Below are 22,680 nucleotides of genomic sequence, written 5' to 3'. Positions count from 1 at the left end.
CATTTCTCAATCAGCTTGGGGCATGAAATTATAAAGGACAGAGGTACCCCGCCTTGAGCTTGATCCCAATCTGAAGCACGCAAAAAATGAGTAACATTGGTAACACCATTTTGTGTCACTACATTTTTTTTATTTTTAATAAAATTATCTGTACATGAATAAGTCGTGAGAGTTATAAAAATTTTAAATTTGGTTTTACTTTATCTATTCTATCCCATTTAAACAAAATATGTTATTTTTTTATATATTTTTTGACATGTAAAATATGTTATATTTGATTGGACGGTACTTGGTACTATTGGTTTAATATAATAATAATCTTTAACATTTTAAGATAAATAAATAAAAACCATCATATGGAATGTATTTTCTTTTAATATCTTAACTATTATGACATATATATTGTTGCCAACATTATTATATAATAAAATATTATATCATTAAGTTTAAAGATACAAACAAAAACTATATGTTCCGAACTTGTTATATTATATTTTATTATTTAGATAATTTATTTTCTACACAATTATAAATTATATTATTGTTATGGATCAAAAACTAAAAATGATTGTTGTATTTATCATTAAGAAACGTGAGTTTCGAGGTTCGATTTGACTGCTCTTATGTTTCGTGACTCGATCTACCTTACAAGATGCATACGTAGCTTGCTGTGTGCCAAGGATCAAGTAAAAAACGTAGTTCTGATTTGTGGGGTGAGACCCCTTATATCGATGTTGGGAGTCTTTGAATTGAACTTGGGTTAGAAAACTTGGTGGGCAAATTTCAGAATTAGAATGAATTTTGGAGTCCTAAGAGGTATAAAGCTGATTCTTTATCCCCCCAGGTTTCTTGGAGACCAATCTACAAGGATTTATTTCTCCACTAGGACTCATCTTATCAGCTGACTTACCCCTTATTAATTAATTACGAAATTAATTAATATTCAGGATTTTGGGCCTTCTCAAATGGGCCTAGCTGTTGGCTCAATTCTGATATAATTAATGCAACATTAATTATATACCCAGACCTTATTTTCTTCCCTATCAATTACTTATATTATATATATATAACATAATAAATACCAAATTAGCCATGTATTGCATGGAATATAAATTTGTACTGTTGACGGAGGAATTTGGTATCAACAAAGTTTGAGGTTCGTAGCCGGAAACAAGATCTGTGATGGCGGTTCTTTGTCGGAAACGTGAACAGTAGTCCGTGGATCCGATGAACAGTATTCATCGGAAAAGATGAACAGTGTTTGGTGGTGTTGATTATTGGGGGCTGAGATTGCTTAGGATTAGTGGTGGCTCCTTTGCGCTCTCGCTTCTGACCCCTCACAATTTGCCTACGTATCCCTATTTATAGGGAATCAAGCCCACGTAGTTCTTGGGGAACAAGAAATCTAATGGGCTTAGACTTCTTATTCCCAGTCCCGGTCCAGAATCCATCTTCCGCTAGCTTTAGGAATGTCCAACTATGAGGCCCAACCGTGAAGGCCCAAGACTCGTTTGTAATCGCAGGACTTCACGGATAATGCATCTCACTGCGCAAGGATAACATTCCGCTACAGCTATCTCCCATGAATTACGAACGCAGGTATAACCACGGTTCACCCCAAATGCCAGACGCGTCCCTGTCCCCCGAATGAGGATAACCCACCAGATATCAGGACAGGTGATCCCAAGCTCTTGGGTACAAAGTGCAGGATGACTCCAAAGTTCTCCAACGAGGACACCCGTTGAATACAAGAACAGAGTTCCCAAAGCACACACCAAAGTTAACCCCGCATCCCCAACGAGGACACCCGTTGAATACGGGAGGAGGCCTTCAATCATCAGGCATACCCCTGGAGGCCTTCAAGCTTTTCACGGACATCCCCCTCCTTGACCGTCTCAAGGAGGGAATTCTTCAAAGAGTACCTGCAACAAATATGTTAGTGAAAATAATCCTCCATTGCTCCTTCCACGCTTGTCTTGCTTTAAACTTACTCTTGATCATGCATCCTTCACACATAGGACGCGTTCTGAACGATTGGGCGCGTCCTGACGCTACGAACTCCACATATTGCTATATCTTCCAAGTATCTCTATTTGCTTTGTCTTGAATGAGAACAAGCTCAACCATCCCAAAGTGTGCATCTCCAGGAGGCAGGACGCGTCCTCCCCTTGTAAAATACACATATTCTCCTTGCATGACAACCTTATTACCTGTACAGCTCATCCCATTATTTTTACTTATCAGGGCGCGTCCTGCGCCTTGGCGTCCTCCTTTCAATATCTTCCTCCTCATCTCTTTACATGACAACCCAAAATACAGCCTACACAATCATGAACGCATCCTACATATACAGGGCGCGTCTTCGCTTCATACAATGTAGACCAAAACCTAATTATTCATCTTCTTGCCCCAATTCAATTCCAATTGACCCGTATTTGACCCGAGATGATCCAATACCAAATTTTGGCTATAACAACTACCCCCCGAATTCCATATGAAGTTGGAAACAAAATTGGAATTCTAATATCTACATTCAAGCAAAAATTTGTGCCATTCTCCACTCGTATGAGTATGCGTCTTCTGTGTCTTCCTCTATGAAGGCGCATTCTCAATTAAGGCCGCGTCTTCGGAATCTTATCCTCCTTATTGACCATGACGGCGCGCTCTCACTCTTTTCCACGTTCACAATTGTCATTCACATTTCTTCCTGCCTTCACCTATGAATACCCCTTCTCTTCTTGATAACTTTAACCTTGGTTTGTCTAGACAGGTTTACCACTTATGTACCATATATCTAAGCTTACATGAGCTAACTCTGCGTAAGAAACAAGAGAATTTGTACAAAAGTGTGCACCTCACATACCTTGGAAAAGTACAATCCATTAACAAAGGTTTGAGGATTCTCTAACTTTTTCATCCCAATATTGGTCTCCCATGAGCGCGCCTTAAACTGAAAGGGTCATCATATGAGGGCGCACTCTAAGGAAAGCGCGACCAGAATAAAACACCAGCTCTCTGATCTTCAAGTAATAAATAATCTTTGACGCAAGGAGGACGTGCCTTGTTGGTGATAGTGATCCTTCCACCGATGATACAATACCATTCTATATTTGATTTGTTGCTTCTTTCCAAATCATGACTCCAAACCGTTGATCTCATCTTTTCCACAAATAGCGTGATTCATTTATTCAAATCAAAGTCAAAACTTTTACAATCTTCTTCAATCATCTATTTTTAGAGGGCGCGCCCTTTAAAGATGCGACGTCTTCCTCAAATAATTAACATCATTAGAGGGCGCGTCCTCTTTACGAGGAGCGTCTTGCTCGATGAGAGGAGCGTCCACGTCGACAAGGGTATCATTCTTGGAGGGCGCGTCCTCTATGAGAGGAGCATCCACCTCCACAAGGGGAATCACCCTTGGAAGGCGCGTCTTCTCTAAGAGGAGCGTCTACTTTGATAAGCTAACATCCTTGGAGGGCGCGTCCTCTCTAAGATGAGCGGCTTATCTCGACAAGGTCTTCATCCTTGGAGGGCGCGTCCTCTCTAAGAGGAGCGACTTATCTCGACAAGGTCTTCATCCTAGGAGGGCGCGTCCTCTCTAAGAGGAGCGTCTTATCTCGACAAGGTCTTCATCCTTGGAGGGCATGTCCTCTCTAAGAGGAGCGTCTTATCTCGACAAGGGTATTCATCCTTGTAGGGCGCGTCCTCTGTCAGAGACGCATCCACCTCGACAAGGGAAATCATCCATGGAGGGCGCATCCTCTGTCAGAGACGCATCCACCTCGACAAGGGAAATCATTCTTGGAGGGCGCGTCCTCTGTCAGAGACGCATCCACCTCGACAAGGGAAATCATCCATGGAGGGAGCTACCTCTGTAAGAGGCGCGTCTACCTCGACAAGCTAACATCCTTGGAGGGCGCGTCCTCTGTAAGAGGAGCATCTACCTCGACAAGGGTCTTCTACAAAATCTCCATGTAACAAAACTAAATCAAAGATCAATATTTTTAGAAGGCTTTTATCTTCAACAAAGCTCAAGCGATGCAGAAACTATATCTTGTTGAAACATCTCCCAACGAGGCATCTCACGAAGTGGCATCTGATAAAGGGCATCTCACTCTCAGAGATATTTTCTTGAAGTTGAGCGTTTCCTTAAACATGAGTATTTTTCCGACCTTAAGCATCTCTCTTCTTTTTAGGAAAAGCCATGTACCTTACTCATGTGGCAATATGTAACACCGCAGAACTAATGAGAGGTAACCTACCCCCCGAGCGTGCACCTTGTCAAAAGTACTTTGTAGCCTCATCTTCCTCATCTGAACTAATGCAACTCCCACATTCCCTTTTTGCTAAAGACAACCAGATGACCTTGGTAGTCATATCGAAAGAAGAAGCCTTAACATATGAGCCAGATATGCTTGGGGCGCGTCCTGAAAACTCACTCAGATTATTGAGGATGTGAGGGCGCGTTCGCTGAAACTAAACTCTCGACATACTAGGAAGATCATTGTACTTCATTCGCTTCTTTATAAATCATGTATGTAATGTCGAGGAAGATCACATGGGTATTTCAATGAAGGCGCGCCTTGAGAGAGATAGCCTTGGAGAGTTTACTTATAACTGTTGAGGATATAACATTATATCCTTAGATGGAGGAGCTCATTCATGTCCTGGGGCCTCACCTTGACAATCAAGGGGCGCGTCATAGGATTCATGGTACCTCTAATCTTATAGATTCTTTTCTCTTGAAGTTCCAATATTAAGATTCTCCTTGTGGTCAATAAAGTTCACCTCACCATCAATATTTTTTTTTCGAGGGCGCGTCTTGAAAGATGAGGAATTAGTTCCAGTCGAGCCATTGTTCAAGTAGTGACTATAACTCATCTGATTATCATGACATCTTCATTGAAAACTTCCATAGACTTTTTCTTCTGAGGGCGCGCCCTGGGAGGGCAATTCTCCACTGAATGTTTCACAAGCAGAGGGCGCGCCTTAATATATTGTGACGCAGCACTTGGTAACTCATGAGAATTTTTCCTGATAAGATTTCCTACCTACAATAAACACAATTAATATGGAGCTTGGAATGTTACTTGGAGGACGCGTCCTAGAGGGACGGACGTGTCCAGTTGGTGAATTTTCCTGGAATTTGCTGAAAGTCATCTGGGCCCCAAATTTTTTAATCAAGGCGCGTCCTAAGAGTTTGTGGGGATTTTCTCCATGCCAAATCTCTTTCCCAATCCTCTTCCTGCACAAGTCCCAAAAACAAGTATTGGAAAATACAACGAAACTAGTTGAGTGTTACCTTGAGGGATCTTGTTAAAGGCGATGACTAGCTCATGATAGTAATGCCTTATTCTTGGAGTGTTCTCCTCCCGATCGTCCTTAGATTTGCGCCTGATTAAGTCTTCTAAACTGAATGGTGTTCTCAAATCTTCTAAATCAAATAGAATTGTTCAGTCTTCTCGTTGGAATAGGATTCTCCAATCTTCTAAATGGAATAGGATTCTCCAATCTTCTAATTAGAACATGATTCTCCCATCTTCTAGATAGAATATAATTCTTCAATCTTCTAATTAGAATAGGATTCTTCAATCTTCTATATCAAATAGGTTTCTCCCAATCTTCTTAATGGAATGGGTTTCTTGCAATCTTCTAAGCCAAATAGGATTTTTTGGTAAAAATTCGTAGCTGTTGTTTTCCTCTGTTTCCGGGCTGCTCAACTTGGATTGTCGGAACTTTTGATACGGCCCAAATAGTGTAAGCAAATCGCTTAACCCACCAAATCCGAATTTTCATCCAACTTTGCTCATTTGTGGCCATGGTTGTAAACTTCAACCCTCATGGCTGGAAATCATCATCCATGGATCTCCCTCGTGGCCGTGGATACTACATTCAAATCTCCTTCGACCCCCCTGGCCAAAAATATTTATTTTACGGATCTCCTCCGTGGCCGTTGTATGCAACTCCTCCGTGGCTATCCTTCAATTCCTGCGTCAAAGAACCTTCATCGTGACGAGACATCTCTTCCTCATGAGATTATGATCTTGATGAGCACCCCTCCTTCTAGCGCCAATTTGTTGACAGTGGAATTTGGTATCAACAAAGTTTGAGGTTCGTAGCCGGAAACAAGATCTGTGATGGCGGTTCTTTGTCGGAAACGTGAACAGTAGTCCGTGGATCCGATGAACAGTATTCATCGGAAAAGATGAACAGTGTTTGGTGGTGTTGATTATTGGAGGCTGAGATTGCTTAGGGTTAGTGGTGGCTCCTTTGCGCTCTCGCTTCTGACCCCTCACAATTTGCCTACGTATCCCTATTTATAGGGAATCAAGCCCACGTAGTTCTTGGGGAACAAAAAATCTAATGGGCTTAGACTTCTTATTCCCAGACCCGGTCCAGAATCCATCTTCTGCTAACTTTAGGAATGTCCAACTATGAGGCCCAACCGCAAAGGCCCAAGGCTCGTTTGTAATCGCAGGACTTCACGGATAATGCATCTCCCTGCGCAAGGATAACATTCCGCTACAGCTATCTCCATTGAATTACGAAGGCAGGTATAGCCACGGTTCACCCCAAATGCCAGACGCGTCCCTGTCCCCCGAATGAGGATAACCCACCAGATAGCAGGACAGGTGATCCCAAGCTCTTGGGTGCAAAGTGCAGGATGACTCCAAAGTTCTCCAACGAGGACACCCGTTGAATACAATAACAGAGTTCCCAAAGCACACACCAAAGTTAACCCCGCATCCCCAACGAGGACACCCGTTGAATACATGAGGAGCCCTTCAATCATCAGGCATACCCCTGGAGGCCTTCAAGCTTTTCACGGACATCCCCCTCCTTGACCGTCTCAAGGAGGGAATTCTTCAAAAAGTACCTGCAACAAATATGTTAGTGAAAATAATCCTCCATTGCTCATTCCACGCTTGTCTTGCTTTAAACTTACTCTTGATCATGCATCCTTCACACATAGGACGCGTCCTGAACGATTGGGCGCGCCCTGACGCTACGAACTCCACATATTGCAATATCTTCCAAGTATCTCTATTTGCTTTGTCTTGAATGAGAACAAGCTCAACCATCCCAAAGTGTGCATCTCCAGGAGGCAGGACGCGTCCTCCCCTTGTAAAATACACATATTCTCCTTGCATGGCAACCTTATTACCTGTATAGCTCATCCCATGATTTTTACTTATCAGGGCGCGTCCTGCGCCTTGGGCGCGTCCTCCTTTCAATATTTTCCTCCTCATCTCTTTACATGACAACCCAAAATATAACCTACACAATCATGGACGCATCCTACATATACAGGGCGCGTCTTTACTTCATACAATGTAGACCAAAACCTAATTATTCATCTTCTTGCCCCAATTCAATTCCAATTGACCCGTATTTGACCCGAGATAATCCAATACCAAATTTTGGCTATAACATGTACCAATAATTATTATTAAATTTTACATTTACGCGTAAGTAGAATCGTTTTATGTGTTAGGGAATTTATCAAAAAGATTCACATTTTCAAATTTATTGTTAAAAGTACGGTAAAAGTTGTATACAAGGATGGAGAGGAGGTTGTTCGAGTTTTGAGTTTTCGCGTGAGATTATAAATTGTAAATATTTCATTTCATATTGCATATATGGTAGCAAATTGTTTTTAAAAAATATTTTCTGTAATTTGAGTTTTTTTGAAAAAAATCTATTTCTTATTATATTGTAAAAAAAATTATACCAATAAAATTATACCATCATGGAATTATTCTTGTAAAAATAGAATTTAAAATAATATTATATTAAAAAATCAAACCTACCTATATTTGGAGCCAAACATACAGAATTAAATATCTTTGTTGTGAATTCGCTGGCCTGGCCTAGTAGCACTAAACGAGAGTAAGAGATGGACACATAAATTTACATAATTTTAATGCGAAAAATAAGGAAAAAGGGCCCATAGGTTTTTAGTTCTAATCCTGTCCGGCCATCCCCGCCGTTAAATGCAAAGAGCATAATCGGAAAGTAAATATAGGACCCTCCACGGCCGACAATAGCAGTGTGTATAGCACTATAGTCTATTGTCTTTGAAATAGTTTCATACCCGAAGGTAGATACAGGGTTGTACAGACGAACCGTTCAACCGCATCCAACCGCTCAACCGTTTAACCGCTCATAACCGAACCGTATTTTGCGGATAATTGTGAAACACGGGTTGATTATGTATTTAAATTTTAAAAATCGCTAATTCGCGATTTGGATGCGCTTTTAAATTCTTGAAAATCGCAAAACCACAACCGCAACTCGCAACATATATTTATAATAAAATATATTTCCAAAAATATAGTTGATATCATATAAATTATTAAGTATACACATTTTTTAACTAATTTTAGGTTAATGTTAAGATTTCGTTTATAAAATTCACAATCATTATAAGATATATAACCAAACAAATGGAAAATGTAATCAACATGTAATTGTTTTTATTCTTTTTTTTTTCTCTCGCCTGCATATTTTTGTATGTTTTTAATATTTTTGCTCCACACGGAGTATTAGTTTTTATTTTATTTTTGAATGTAAATTTATCATGTAAATTAAACTTGAATTTATTAATATTCCGAATTTATTTTTTTGTAAATTATTAATTATTTTAAAATAAGTGGTTGAACCATAATCGATCCGCAATAACCGCAAATTCGCAACCGTAATTATCGCGGTTAACCGCACCCGCAAATGCGGTTGCGGATGACAATTTTCTAAAACCGCGATTTGCAGTTGCAGATGACAATTTTATAAAACCGCTCTTCGCGGTTTAGTTTGACTTTTACTCCAAAATCGATCTGATCCGAACCGCGGATGACAATTTTCTAAAACCGCGATTTGCAGTTGCGGATGACAATTTTATAAAACCGCTCTTCGCGGTTTAGTTTGACTTTTACTCCAAAATCGATCTGATCCGAACCGCCACACCGCAAATGCGGTTGCGGATGACAATTTTCTAAAACCACGATTTGCGGTTGCGGATGACAATATTCTAAAACCGCTCTTCGCGGTTTAGTTTGACTTTTATTCCAAAACAGATCTGATCCGAACCGCCGCAACCGCATTTGCGGTTGCGGATGACAATTTTCTAAAACCGCTCTTCGCGGTTTGGTTCGACTTTTACTCTAAAACTGATCCGATCCGAACCGCGTACACCCGTTATAAATTGAAAATGAAATTAAACGGTAATATAGTGGTTATATTCTAGTGCTCAATCAATTAATATATTAAGATTAGTGATTTGTCGTTAAATTAGTGTCTGCAGCGGAAAGAGATCCAAATGTAGTAAACCTAGAAGATGTGTACGAAAATTTGAAATTCCTTTATCTGTCCGCACTGCTATCAGATCACGTGCTGATCCTTTGACCAAAATAGTTGCACAATATTTAAGATTAACTAAAAATTGGTAATTAATAAAAATAATTAACGAGAATAGAAATTGGATGTATCATAATAAAAATTATATTTAACATATTTAAATATACAATAAATCTTGATATACATATCTAAGTACGATAACATGATAAATAGGATTAGATTAAATTCAAACTTATAACCTTTTCTCTATTCTTATTTGTTTAAGTTCAACGAAAAACATAGGTGTATACAAGTTTTGTAAACTTAGGTATAAAAAATTTGTATTTCACTTCTTTTGCTTGAAGAGTTTCTCTAATATTTTAGAATACTATTTTGAAAATAATATATTTTGTTTTTGTAATATAAAAAATTCATAACTAAACATAGTTTGTTATAAAAGTTAAAATATGTTAAATAAACTTGCATAAAATAAATTCCAAAGAATAATTATATTTACATTAATGAACTTTTTTGCCTAAATATAATTATAATTATTAAAGATAATCTTTTACTTAAATATTATAAACATGCAATATAAATAATTTTATCACATTTTTTAAGTCAAATATATTTAGCTTTTAAAAAACAACTCGAGTGTGAAGTAAATAAGAAATAAATTTAAACTTGTGATAGTTACGTGATATTTAATTGTTAAAAAAATAAAAAAAAATGATAAATAAAAAACCTCCTCTTGAGTAGTAGGTAGGTAGTGAATTAATAGTGAATACGCCAAGATTTATTCTTAGAATATATGACAATTGTGATTTCGGTGCCATTAAATTGCCATTATTATTTTTTGAAATTCGATTACGAAATTTTTTTAGTTATTACATGTTATTACAGTGTCAAATTATACACTACACATAAATTTTAGCAATTTTTATAGGCAATCTTGTTTGAAATTTTCTGAGTATAAATAGAACAATAATTGTATAAATTTATGTTTCTACGCAGAGTCTATGGTCACGTAACGTTAGGAGGTAAATTTTATTGATTCATTTTTAATAATTATGGGTCTCATATGTACAAAAATTTTAAATAATTAAAAATTTCCAACTCTTAAAAACAAATTATTATTAACAATGGTGCCCTTGAACTTGTCAACCGGAGAACAAAAATAACGGTTCGGTTCAGTTTGTTTTTCCCCCAAAAATCGCTATCAAATAGTGAATGTCGGGTCAATTCAGTTTTTATCTATTTACGTAACCGAATAGCGTGAAACTGTTTTTTTCGGTTCGATTAAATGTTATCGATTTCATTTTTTTTGGTTTTTTATCGAACTAAAATGTATAGTAGAAATTAAATAATAATAAGCTTTAAAGTTTTCAATCTTTTTATTGATAATAAGTTTAAAATTATAAGTAAATTTATATTCGGATTTAGAATTAGAAACATACAGTATTGTTAATTATTATTGTCCATAAAGATATAAACTGGAGTGTTTCATAAATGACAAAATACATTAAAAGAGTAACAACTTCTTTTAAATTGTTAAAGCAAAACAAAGTAAACAATAACTTCTAAAAATTGTTCGGTCTTTTGATTCGATTATAAGAATAAAATCGTAACTGTTATTAAACTGTTTCATTAATTCGATTATGATTTTTTTCGAATTTGCCAGTTTCGATTATTTCGATACGATTTTTTAATTTTCCGATCCAATTTCAATTTTTCAATTTTTTTGCTTATTCCGATAAAAAATATTTTTTTGAAACAACTCCTATAAAAAAAGTTTGCTGAATAAAAATGTTTATCGAAAGCATGAAAGTATGTCGTAACCGCACAAATATAAATCCTAACGTGTGTGCTACATTAAAAAATTTCAAAATTGTTAACGTAATCATAAATCTCTAAGCAACGTTAGTTGGGAGAGGGGAAGTAAAACTTAGAAATATAACTTAGAAATAGTGTAAGTAAAAGAGCTAGTAGTTGAACCGGAGAGGTATACTCCCTCGTCCCATTGAGAAGTATACATTTGATTTGGGCACGGAGGTTAAGAAAAAATGGAATGTTGAGTGAAAAAGTAAGAAAAGTGGGTAAAGTGGTGGGGTCAATCAATATTTAATGTATAAAGTTAGTGTAGTGGAAGAAAATAGTGAATATGACTGGGTGTAGTTAATTTTTATATTATAAAATTTTTACTATTTTTGGTAAATTTTGAAATATAGAGAAATGAATGGGACACCCCAAAAAGAAAAGTGTAGAGAAATGAATGGGAGATATGGAGTAACTTAGAAATAGTGTAAGCAAATCATCTTTTTTATTGTCCCAGTCGACGATTATATACACTTTCTTCAACAAATGACATATGTTCATGGGGTGTACGTACGTATAATAATGCATAGCCTAGCCTCTCACGGCTCACCATACCACAGATCCACTTTTTCTCCTTGTTTTTTGTGTTCTCATAGCTGTAGTCTATACCTTTCCTCATTTTTATATCTTTTTTATTCATCCCCAAAATACTCTACTTTCGTTTATTTTAATATTATAATATTACACAATTTTTAGTACCGTTTAGTAATTAGAGGAGTACTCACACTCCATTCCTCACAGCAACCAAGAGTCAAGTACTGCTCAGTCAGAGTAACTGAGTAAGGGTGTCCGAAAGAAAAAAAGAGAAAAAGATACCCTTCTCTTTCTGCTCAGTGCTCACCCGAGAGAGGGAGGGGGAGAGAGAGAGAGTGAGAGAGAGGGGAGAGAGAGAGAATCCAAGAATCTCTTCAGAGAGAAAGAGAGGTGAAATGATGGGAAGCATCTCGGCGTTGAAGTCCATATTCTTGGTTTTCTTGGCTTTGTGTTTAGGTGTTCAGCTGATTCATTGTAGTGTGAGCTATGACAAGAGGGCCATTGTAATTGATGGTCAAAGAAGAATTCTCATTTCTGGTTCCATACATTATCCCAGAAGCACCCCTGATGTAATTTCTATTCCTCTAATATGTTTCTTGATTTTTCTTGAAAATAAAAAAGTTAACTTTATGTTTTTATTATTGTAGATGTGGGAAGATTTAATTCTCAAGGCTAAAGATGGAGGCATTGATGTTATTGAGACCTATGTGTTTTGGAATGTTCATGAGCCTTCTCCCGGCAATGTACTTTACTTTTATCTCTATTTCTAGTAATTGGTTTTCTTACATTGTTTCCATTTTTTACTTGAAGATCTATAATATGTTTCTATTTAATTTCAGTACAATTTTGAGGGGAGATATGATCTAGTTAGGTTTCTAAAGACAGTGCAGAAAGCAGGGCTCTATGCGAATCTTCGAGTCGGGCCTTATGTCTGTGCCGAATGGAATTTTGGGTACTGTATATAGTTGTTTTAGATTTTATTTTGTTTATTCTGATGCATGTGTCGGTGAAAATTAAAATGTGAAGTTGTTTTGATGGGATGTGTGTTTTATGTAAATTTGTTCAGAGGGTTTCCTGTTTGGCTTAAGTATGTTCCAGGCATTAGCTTCAGAACAGACAATGAGCCATTTAAGGTTATAATTTTGGATATGAATTACTTGCGTTTTTGCATATTTCTCGGTGTTATCGACTTAAGTAATTAACTTGTTAATTGAATGAAATGGCGGTGTTGCAGATGGCTATGAAAGGTTTTACAGAAAAAATTGTCAATTTGATGAAGAGTGAAAAAATGTATGAGTCTCAAGGAGGTCCCATTATTCTCTCCCAGGTTTGAGTTTAAGCCTGTTATTGACCTTAGTTTTGCTATATGCACAACATCATTTGAATTTGAGCATACAACTTTAAGTGATGGCGTGTGCATTGACTCACTAATAAAGTTAATCATAAAATCTTCCAATTGCAGTGTTTCTTAATAGTCAATGTTACTTACTAGAATATGTATATATATATAAATACAGATTGAGAATGAGTATGGGCCGCAAAGTAAAAGCCTTGGTTCTGCTGGACATGACTACATGACTTGGGCTGCAAAGCTGGCTGTGGGAATGGATACAGGAGTCCCCTGGGTTATGTGCAAGGAGGACGATGCACCAGATCCAGTGGTAAGTACTCCTAGCATGCTGCATTACTACTACACTATTTTCGTCTTTTCAGTTGAATGCCCTCGGTTAATAATTTGACTCTCATAATAACCTCTTGTGTGTATTCACCAATTGTTACCACTCTTATTAAAATTTATTAATATTTTATACCAAAGTTAAACAGCTAATTCTTCACTTTTTTATTTGAAAGTCACTGGTAACTAATTTATGTAACTGGTGCAGATTAATACATGTAATGGATTTTACTGTGATGAATTCTCCCCAAATGGACCCTACAAACCCACAATTTGGACAGAAGCGTGGAGTGGATGGTATGTGTAATCGAAATTATCCACTCTTCTGGAAGTTAAAAACTATATTTAGAAGTCACTTAATCCCTTTTTGCTATGTAAACTAAAAGGTTCACCGATTTTGGAGGCCCAATATATAAGAGACCAGTTCAGGATTTGGCATTTGCAGTCACCCGATTTATTCAAAAGGGAGGGTCATTTGTTAATTACTATATGGTAATTGATTCTGCTCTTGCAAAGATTTATGAAATATATCAGTTCAGCTCTTCTTTCCCAATGCCTGACTATATTTCAACATCTAAACAGTATCATGGTGGCACCAATTTTGGACGCACCGCAGGAGGTCCATTTATCACTACAAGCTACGACTATGATGCTCCACTTGATGAATATGGTGATTGCAATTTGTTAATTTGTTAATTAATTTTATTAATTAAGCACACTATCGTTAGGATTTATATATAAAAACAATTGGTGGATCACCTAAAGTCCGTGCTGCAAAAAAATAAACGCTTTATATTGTAATCTTACAGGTCTGATCAGGCAACCGAAATATGGTCATCTGAAGGAGCTTCACCAGGCTATTAAGCAGTGTGAAAAAGCTTTGATTGCTGCAGACCCCACTGTTACTTCTTTAGGAAGCCAGCAAGAGGTTTTGCTACCATCTTTTAGTGCTCTGCACATCGCAAATGCAAAATTCATTAGTTTGTAGTGTACTGATTGTTTGTCATATTCCAGGCTCATGTATATTCTGCAAAAGGTGGAGATTGTGCAGCTTTTCTCTCAAATTATGATTCAAAGTCTGCTGCAAGAGTATTGTTCAACGATAAACACTATAATCTGCCACCTTGGTCAATCAGTATTCTTCCCGACTGCCACAATGTAGTCTTCAATACTGCTAAAGTATGTAAAGATAATGTCTCTTATTTAGTTTTATTTGCAGCCTGTCTAATTATAGAAGCCTGATAAGCACACTAGTACATTAGGAGACAAATCATTTGTCAGTGAGACAAATGATTAACAGATGTCTTAAAAAAATTAGGAAATCACCAGATCTTCAGAGTTTCAGTGTCCTAAGATTGAAAATCCAAATTCTACCTCTGTTACAGGTTGGAGTTCAGACATCAAAAATGGAAATGTTACCGAGCAACGTTGATATTAACTCATGGGAGACCTATAATGAGGACATATCTTCTATGGAAGATAGCTCTGCATTTACTACTTCCGGTCTATTGGAGCAAATTAATGTTACGAGGGATGCTAGTGACTATCTGTGGTATATAACCAGGTAAAAATTATGCTTAGTTGATATTCTTTTGATGGAAGGCTTTTATACTACTGCTTCTGTTTTAACATTGAGTTGTTTTTACGCACATACTAGCTCTCATTGTTCAAGTGTTTAATCATTGTAAGAGACACTGTAGACACAACATTTTGCAATGTGGTTTCTCTTTATCCAGCTGACGGTGACTCTAGATTAATTCATTGGCCATTGGTTCTTTTTATTGTTCCTCTTCTGCCTGTGAAGCATAATAGTATAATGACAACAGAAAATGAAAAAATATCAGAAATATTTTGCATAGCATACTGTGGTTCTAGTGTGGCATGTATAGTAAGGTGGTGTATGTCTTTGAATTTATATTGACCTGCAGCATAACCTGACTGACATAAGACATCCTCTGCCTTGCTTAATATTTTTACAGTCTTGAGATTGCTTCTTCTGAATCCTTCTTGCATGGTGGTGAACTCCCTACTCTCATAGTGCAATCGACAGGGCATGCTCTTCATGTGTTCATAAATGGGGAACTTTCAGGTGCATTTTTTAACTTTCTTTCTGTAAAGTAGTGAGTTTTCACCGTCTTCATTATGACCCTATTGGCTGCTATCTGATGCAAAATTATAATGTTTCCTAGGCTCCACTTTCGGCACAAGAGAAAATAAAAGATTTTTATACAAAGAGAAGGTCAACCTCCGTGCTGGAACAAACAAAATTGCACTGCTCAGTGTGGCTATTGGGCTGCCGGTCAGTAGGCCCCTTTCATACCTTCCATGTTTATAGCTCCACTTTTTATTTGTGTTTTTGGAAACAATTATGCAAGTAAAAACGGTAATATTCAACCACTAAACTAGATTGCTATAGAAATGTTGGATGAGTTATTATAGTTTTGGTCTGGTCAAGTTATTTCTTATCTTAAACACTTGAGTTTCCCCACCATTAGGCGTATGGAACACTGTTTCCTCATTTTGTATGATTAGCATTTAGCAAGCCACAGAAACATTCTATAAGAATAATTATAAAGTTCAAGTTCAACAACGTTTGTTGTTTAATTAGCCACCATCTTGACCAAAGATATTGATGATAGCATATGCCTGAATTTTCATTATGCTTAGCTCAGGGATCATCAGGCTATATGCCAGGTATTTCAAAACAGACATATGATTCTAGTCATTCAAAGTCCTAGGACTATAGCCTTTGAGCATAACTCAACGGGTCATGTGCCACTTTCCTGCTTTAGTTACAAATTAAAAGTAAAATTGATTTAGTACTCAAATTTTCCTGTGTAGAATATTGGTGGCCATTTTGAAACTTGGAAGACTGGAGTGTCCGGTCCAGTTGCTCTACATGGTCTTAATCGCGGCAAGTTGGACTTGACTTGGAAAAAATGGACATACCAGGTTGGGGTTTCTACCTTTCTTTGCAGCAATCAATACTTGATTTGGTCTAAATTGCTTCATGGTTTCTACTTTTCTCTTAAACAGGTCGGGCTTAAGGGAGAGTCCATGAAGCTCGACTCTCCAAATGGTGTTTCTTCTGTTGACTGGATACAGGGGTCACTAGTCGCACAAAAGAATCAGCCACTAACATGGCACAAAGTATGAAAACTTAGATTAGTAAAGGAGTATGCAATGTCATGAATTGAAATTAGATTTGCAAAATTGAGATTAATCTAACTTTAATCTGTGCAGGCTTATTTTATTGCACCTGAAGGAGATGAGCCCTTGGCTCTGGACATGAAAAGTATGGGCAAAGGTCAAGTATGGATTAACGGTCAAAGTATTGGGAGATATTGGACTGCATTCGTCAGTGGTAACTGCAATGGATGTAGTTATCCCGGTACTTACCGACCACCAAAATGTCAAGTTGGTTGTGGTCAACCAACCCAACAATGGTAAAACTCTAAATATAATACGCAGTCCATTACCATCATTCCTCTGTAGCAGGACTATAAGATGACTGTAGTTGGAATATAACATAAATATACTCGGGTTTCATCTTGTTGTGACACTAACAGTACAATGCCCCAGGTATCATGTCCCTCGGTCTTGGTTAAAACCATCACAAAATTCTTTGGTACTATTTGAAGAACTAGGAGGTGATCCCACTAAAATTTCCCTCGTGAAACGATCAGTGACAGGCGTTTGTGCTGACATATCTGAATATCATCCAAATATAAAAAATTGGCAAATTGAGAGCTATGGGAAAACACAAGAGTTCCATATGCCCAAACTCCACTTGCGATGTAGCCAGGGTCAGTCAATTACTTCCATCAAGTTTGCAAGCTTTGGAACTCCTTCAGGAACATGTGGGAGCTTCCAGCAAGGAACTTGCCATGCATCAACCTCTTATGCCACCTTAGAGAAGGTAGTTTTTAAATGATTTTTTTGTATAAATTAAACTTTTTTTAGCAAGACCTTAACTATTTTTATAACTAGTTGTAGCGTCTTTAATAATGTTCCGCACACCATGTACCTAATAATTTCTTTTTACAGAAGTGCATAGGGAAGCAGAGATGCGCTGTAGCCATATCAAACACTAACTTTGGGCATGATCCTTGTCCAAATGTATTGAAGAGGTTATCAGTTGAAGCAATATGTGCCCCTGTGACTTCTACCGCAACTCAGTCCAATACAAGGATTTAATACAGTATGATGGCAAATCTGTATACTTATCATACAACTAAGAACACCTGAGAACTCTTCAAAAAGAACACCCGAGAAAAGGTACAGTATATTGCTGAGTGACTAGGATGGGACATGTTAGAGTTAATTATTTATTTAGTCATCTGTGTAAATCAGCGAGTGGTAGGGTTTATATATCGGGGATCTTAATTTTGATCCCTGAATTGTGTTTCATCACTGGTTTCTTGCCTTTTAACCGGAACCAAGGAACCAGGAAATTTTAGGAAATCATGTGTTGTACAAGTTTCTGGGGATAATTCCCCATTCAGGTTTATTAGGTGAGGATCCTAATATGTCCATTTTATTTATTGTGTAACTGAACCTCTCATATTGTCCAGGTTGCAGACTACTTGTTTTGTCTAATAAAAGTAATCACACTTCAAGTTCGTTATGATTCACATGAGTCCTTTTTATGGTATTTCTACTTCTGAGCACTTACCCTGCTTGCCAGTATATGTTCAGCTATTGTCTATGCATATTTGGTAAACAAGATCCTGTTCAATAATATAGTAGAAATTATGGAAACAAGAACATGAAGAAATTAAATGCAGTAGCTCAAAATGGTACTTATAACTCTTCTTAATATATGGAAGTCAAGACATTATGATAGTATTAATGGATGCATAACAGGAAAACCAGACTTGTAAGACTGTAATAAATATAGCCACCTCTGGAGAAAGATGGCAGAGAGATCAAACAGTTTAAGCAGAGACATTCAAGTGCTTTGCAATAGTCTGCTGCAGTTCCTCTTTCTTTGCTCCAATAACTTTCTCTACAACCTTCCCTTCTTTCAACAGCATGAAAGTGGGCATTGCTTCGATATCATATTCCTCCGCCACCGACTGCGATGAAACCAGAAACCATGATTTTCCAGAACACAATATTGTACTCCTTCAGTGTAAATTACAATACCTAGGCTATCAGAAATGAAGAGTGACAATTCAGTTATTGTACATGGTTTCAGTTTTACCTTTAATTCATCTACATCAACCTTGAGGAAGATAGCAGATGACATGCTTTTAGCCAACTCTGCAAAGTAGGGTGACATTATACGGCATGGTCCGCACCATGTAGCAGTAAAATCAACAACTATCTGCATGGAAATAACTATAAGTAGACTACTATACCAGAACATTTTCGAAACCTCTGCATGGAATTCACACAGGCGGAAAATATGAAAAATCTGATCTTATAAATCCGGCCATCAAAATTGAGAAACAACCCTAAACTTTGCAGATCAAGAAAAAAGTATAGATCATAATGCCAAAACAACGACATGGGTCATGATCGTCCATACGTATATTACAAATGTAAACAATTCAGGTTGGAATAGATCATACATGCGTACTTAAACACTTCATGGTTGAATCGATCATACAAATACGCATCATAAAAGTTAAACAAATCAGGTGAATAAATTATCTAAAATAGTTGACACAGGAAATGAAAATGAGGATACCAGTTTGTTGGCGTTCTTCCCATTCTGGAGTTGTTCGTTCCAAGTCTCAACCGTGTGGCAACTAATAACTTGTCCCTCTGCCATTTTTACTGTTTCTCTTGATCTCCAACAGAATTAACACAAAATTGGCCGTGGGCTATCAACACTTTTATAGTGTAAAACTTTTATTTTATCTCACAGTTAAAAGTAATTGTTTTAAGTCTCCATGGCACTCTTTTCGGTCCTTGAATAACTAATTTTATTCTAGCGTCTCCTGTTATTGGTTCTCATTTTACTATGTCATTTTGTACTTGCTGGGGGAGAGAAAATTAAAATCTCAAATTTGTACGAGTATAACCTTCTACTCTTTTTTCCCCTTAAAATGTGACAAAACACACAACATCATAATAAATCATATATGTGTAGTATTTTAAAATTTTGATATATGCCTCTTAAATATTATTTTCCATATTGCAAAAAACCAAATTAATTACCTTGGTATATGTTGACCCTATAATGTAGTCTCTATTCTAATTATCCAACCCGTTCTAAGTGGGGTAGTTCTCTATTTATAATACTTCTTAGTGGGCCCTGGTTCCTTTATTGGGCTTGGACCCTAACAATAGTCCCCCCAATGTCCTAAATCTTCTAGATTTGGGCTTAAACTCTTGGAGGAGAAAATTTGCCGCTCAAAATAGCTTTTCATTTCAAAATCTCTCTTTTTTGTCCCCGTCTCTTTATTTCTCTGCAATTGACTACAGTTTTCTTGGAAAAGCAAAGGTCTCCCCGTCTTTTATTTTGGTTCTTAATCGTTTATTCATCCTTACTTGCATTTCATTTAACACACTTAAGTTTCTTGGCTCTTTCTCTTCTTTTGCAGAAAGTGGGTTAATCGGAGAAGCGTTCAGAGGATTTGCTTTCATTGTAGGTACTTTTCCTTTCTTCTTCTCTAGTTATTACGGGTTGTGTTGTTCGTTGTCTTAGTCGTAATGAGCCAGTCGGTGGAAAGCGAGGAAGGTAGTCGGTCTTCTGGGCCGGAGAATACTTTCAGTGGATTGGGGCCACTAGATTCTACTCGTGTGCCGTTAAGGGATTCTGTTGGTTTTTCGTCCTTTGGAGATGGCTTTGAGATGGGTGGAGATATGAAGGGAGATGACGTTGGTGATGGTTCGAGGATTGAGGGGGCCAGTGATGCTGCTATGATTTTCGATACCGATGTGGGGGCTATGGTTTTGGATAGTAAAGTTAAGTTTTTTAGGTCCCAACAACCTTATAATGATGCAAGTATATATCACAATGTTCCTTTGGATATGAGTTTTTTGTCTGGCTTCTGTTCTTTTTCTGATGGATATACGGTGACTGCGCCAAGTGTTGAAAATCGGATGTGGGATTCGCTTCGTTCAGGACTACAAGTTGTTCCTGACCTATGGTTTGCGTATGGGTTTAGGCTCCCAATGCACCCCTTTTTTCTCCAAGTTTTAAAGGCTTTGAACTGTGCAACATGTCAAATATCACCTAATCCGGGGCTTCAATTGAATGGGGTTATTGCTCGCTGTAGCGAACTGGATATGGAACCCACTCTTGATCTTTTCTTTTCTTTGTACCGACTAAAGTCCATTGGAGCTCAAGTCTATTTTGATGCTAAGCCTGGTTGTCCAAAGTTCGTAAGTACGCCATCTTCGAATTCCGGTTGGCACTCAAGGTGGGCCTGGTACGAGGGTTGTGAGATTGCTAAGGTGGCCCCGTGGTGTCGTTTATCTTCTGAAATATCGAAGGTTCTTAGTGGTGCGGGATCGATGACAACCATAGATTTGGCTAAGTTTTGTGGTCACGTTTTGCGTTTCAAAGCCTCGTCTTTTTCTGATAAACTGTTTTTGTGTAACCATTGTCAGTAAGATACAATGTTTCTGTTTTTAGGACTAACTTTAATGTTTTGTACCTTCATATTTGTTTTATACCTTGCGATTGTTATTTTATTTTATTTTTTTATTTGGGGTCTTTGTTTGTCTTTTTCAGTCGTTGGCCCGAAACTTCGTTTGTTGGTGAATTCTCACTTGAGGATGCCTTCAGAGAGTTTTTTGAAGTTGTTGGCCAAGAAGAGGGCTGGAGCTGAGGTCGATGGGGCTGTTGAGGGAAGTGGTGACCCGGGAAAGCATTTTGTTGGATCTGGGAGTCGCGATTTGCTTGCCGTATCAGGAGTTGTGGCGAAGGAATCGAAGGTAGACACGGCTATTAAGGATAAAAAGAGGCATCGTGAGCATGGGTTCTCACGTTCTCATCATCACAAGAAATACAAGGATGCTTCGAAGTTAGTTATTCTTGAAGATAATGACTCTGCCTCGATGGGTTTGGCTGTGTCGAAGAAGGATGGATTGGATGTGAAGGTTGGTTCTGGAGATTTGGTTCTAGCCAAAGGCAAAGAGGTTGTTGTTGCGGAATATCCTCTAGGTGTTGAGGCTTCAAAGCCATCAAAGCCTCACTTTCTCGTGGCTTGTCGTGATTATGCTTTGAATGTGCATTTTCCTTTTCTTCTTTTGTGTTTTTTTTATTTCATCCGTCTTCATTTGTGGTTTGTGTTCTTTTTTCTATTTTATAGATTTTCCTTGTGAAAATAAGTAAATTTCCTTGGTTTTACTGTAGATTATGGCCGAGGTCGAGGTTGCTAATGCTGGTAACGTGTTTGCTGATGTTGGAGAGGTCCAAAAGCTTCGTTGTGTGGTCCCCGACTTGAAGAAATCACAGTCGTCTCTGCGAGATCAGCTATCTGGTATCACTCGTGATTATGAGACTAATTCTTCCGAGATATCAAGTTTAATGAATGAGAACACAAATTTCTCCAATGAATGTAGCTCGTTGTCCCTTACGGTGAAGAAGCAAGTGATTGACTTGGCTGAAGCGAATTCAAAAATTGCTACGTTGAAGGTTGAACATGGAGAAGCGTTGCAGTCTGTTGTGGAGGCGAGGGATGTTGCCAAGAAGGATCTTAAAGATGCTAAGGATGCTTTGGCTTCTCTAGAAGAAGAGTCTCTCCAGCTTTTCGAAGAGGGCTACCGCGAGTGCTGGAAGCGCATGGGGTCACGAGGTTTCGAAGTAAGTGGTGATCGTTGGGAGGATTATCTCAGGAAGGAGCAAGGAAGAATCCGAGGGGCTGTGGAGGCAATGCCGGTTGGGAATACACCCGTTACTCCAACAGCTGAAGAGGCGGATGCTACAACTGATATTTAAGTTTTCCCTGGATATGTCCGGGTTTTCACTATGTTTTAACGTTGGTTTACTTTTGGTGCTTTAAGTTTGGATTTTGGTTTGAATCTGTGAACTTACTTGGAGATTTTGTTGGATTTTGACAATATTTTAACTATTTATCTGCATAAACCAAGTAGTTTGTTGGGCATGTTTCGCCTGTTTGCTTTTGTTTGCCATTTGTTATCTACTTTTTCTGAATTTGATATTGGCGCGTTTTTGTATTCATCTGATGAAGATTTACCGCCATATTTTTGTGCCTTTTGATTGTTAGAGTAGAACTTTTATTGTTTTCGCGATTCTAGGAGACTTAATTTTGAGTTAAATTTTAGGCGTTTGGGGGCTTTTG

The 22,680-nt window shown here is 37.7% G+C and overlaps 2 protein-coding genes across 2 annotated transcripts; one reads left to right on the top strand and one right to left on the bottom strand.

Annotated features, from left to right (window-relative positions):
- The first annotated feature begins 11,742 nt into the window (after positions 1-11,742).
- LOC141717801 (beta-galactosidase 3-like) lies at positions 11,743-18,040 on the top strand. Its single transcript, XM_074519999.1, has 19 exons — positions 11,743-12,311; positions 12,390-12,485; positions 12,582-12,694; positions 12,809-12,875; positions 12,977-13,069; positions 13,260-13,403; positions 13,626-13,714; positions 13,804-13,909; positions 14,000-14,087; positions 14,227-14,345; positions 14,432-14,596; positions 14,803-14,981; positions 15,397-15,506; positions 15,607-15,716; positions 16,259-16,369; positions 16,454-16,567; positions 16,661-16,863; positions 17,000-17,336; positions 17,465-18,040. The coding sequence occupies exons 1-19, from the start codon at positions 12,138-12,140 to the stop codon at positions 17,612-17,614; spliced, it is 2,568 nt and encodes an 855-aa protein (XP_074376100.1). The 5' UTR covers positions 11,743-12,137; the 3' UTR covers positions 17,615-18,040.
- Positions 18,041-18,214: 174 nt separating this feature from the next.
- On the bottom strand, positions 18,215-19,319 carry LOC141716676 (thioredoxin H1-like). Its single transcript, XM_074518870.1, has 3 exons — positions 19,113-19,319; positions 18,624-18,746; positions 18,215-18,495 (listed from the first exon to the last, which is right to left on the bottom strand). The coding sequence occupies exons 1-3, from the start codon at positions 19,194-19,196 to the stop codon at positions 18,355-18,357; spliced, it is 348 nt and encodes a 115-aa protein (XP_074374971.1). The 5' UTR covers positions 19,197-19,319; the 3' UTR covers positions 18,215-18,354.
- Between the last annotated feature and the right edge of the window lie 3,361 nt (positions 19,320-22,680).

Source organism: Apium graveolens, chromosome 4 (assembly GCF_009905375.1).
Source record: "Apium graveolens cultivar Ventura chromosome 4, ASM990537v1, whole genome shotgun sequence".
NCBI classification, from domain to species: domain Eukaryota; kingdom Viridiplantae; phylum Streptophyta; class Magnoliopsida; order Apiales; family Apiaceae; genus Apium; species Apium graveolens.
The sequence above is the reverse complement of the archived record's forward strand: the minus strand, read 5'-3'. Positions and strand labels throughout refer to the sequence as shown.

Bases quoted from the DNA above. Each gene is read 5' to 3' on its own strand.
- LOC141717801 (XM_074519999.1), top strand. From the start codon at position 12,138: ATGATGGGAAGCATCTCGGCGTTGAAGTCCATATTCTTGGTTTTCTTG. The intron at 13,070-13,259 runs GTTTGAGTTTAA...ATATAAATACAG, and splicing joins GTCCCATTATTCTCTCCCAG to ATTGAGAATGAGTATGGGCC. The intron at 14,982-15,396 runs GTAAAAATTATG...ATATTTTTACAG, and splicing joins TATCTGTGGTATATAACCAG to TCTTGAGATTGCTTCTTCTG.
- LOC141716676 (XM_074518870.1), bottom strand. From the start codon at position 19,196: ATGGCAGAGGGACAAGTTATTAGTTGCCACACGGTTGAGACTTGGAAC. The intron at 18,747-19,112 runs GTATCCTCATTT...ATTTCCATGCAG, and splicing joins GGAAGAACGCCAACAAACTG to ATAGTTGTTGATTTTACTGC. The intron at 18,496-18,623 runs GTAAAACTGAAA...GTTTCATCGCAG, and splicing joins TTGATGTAGATGAATTAAAG to TCGGTGGCGGAGGAATATGA.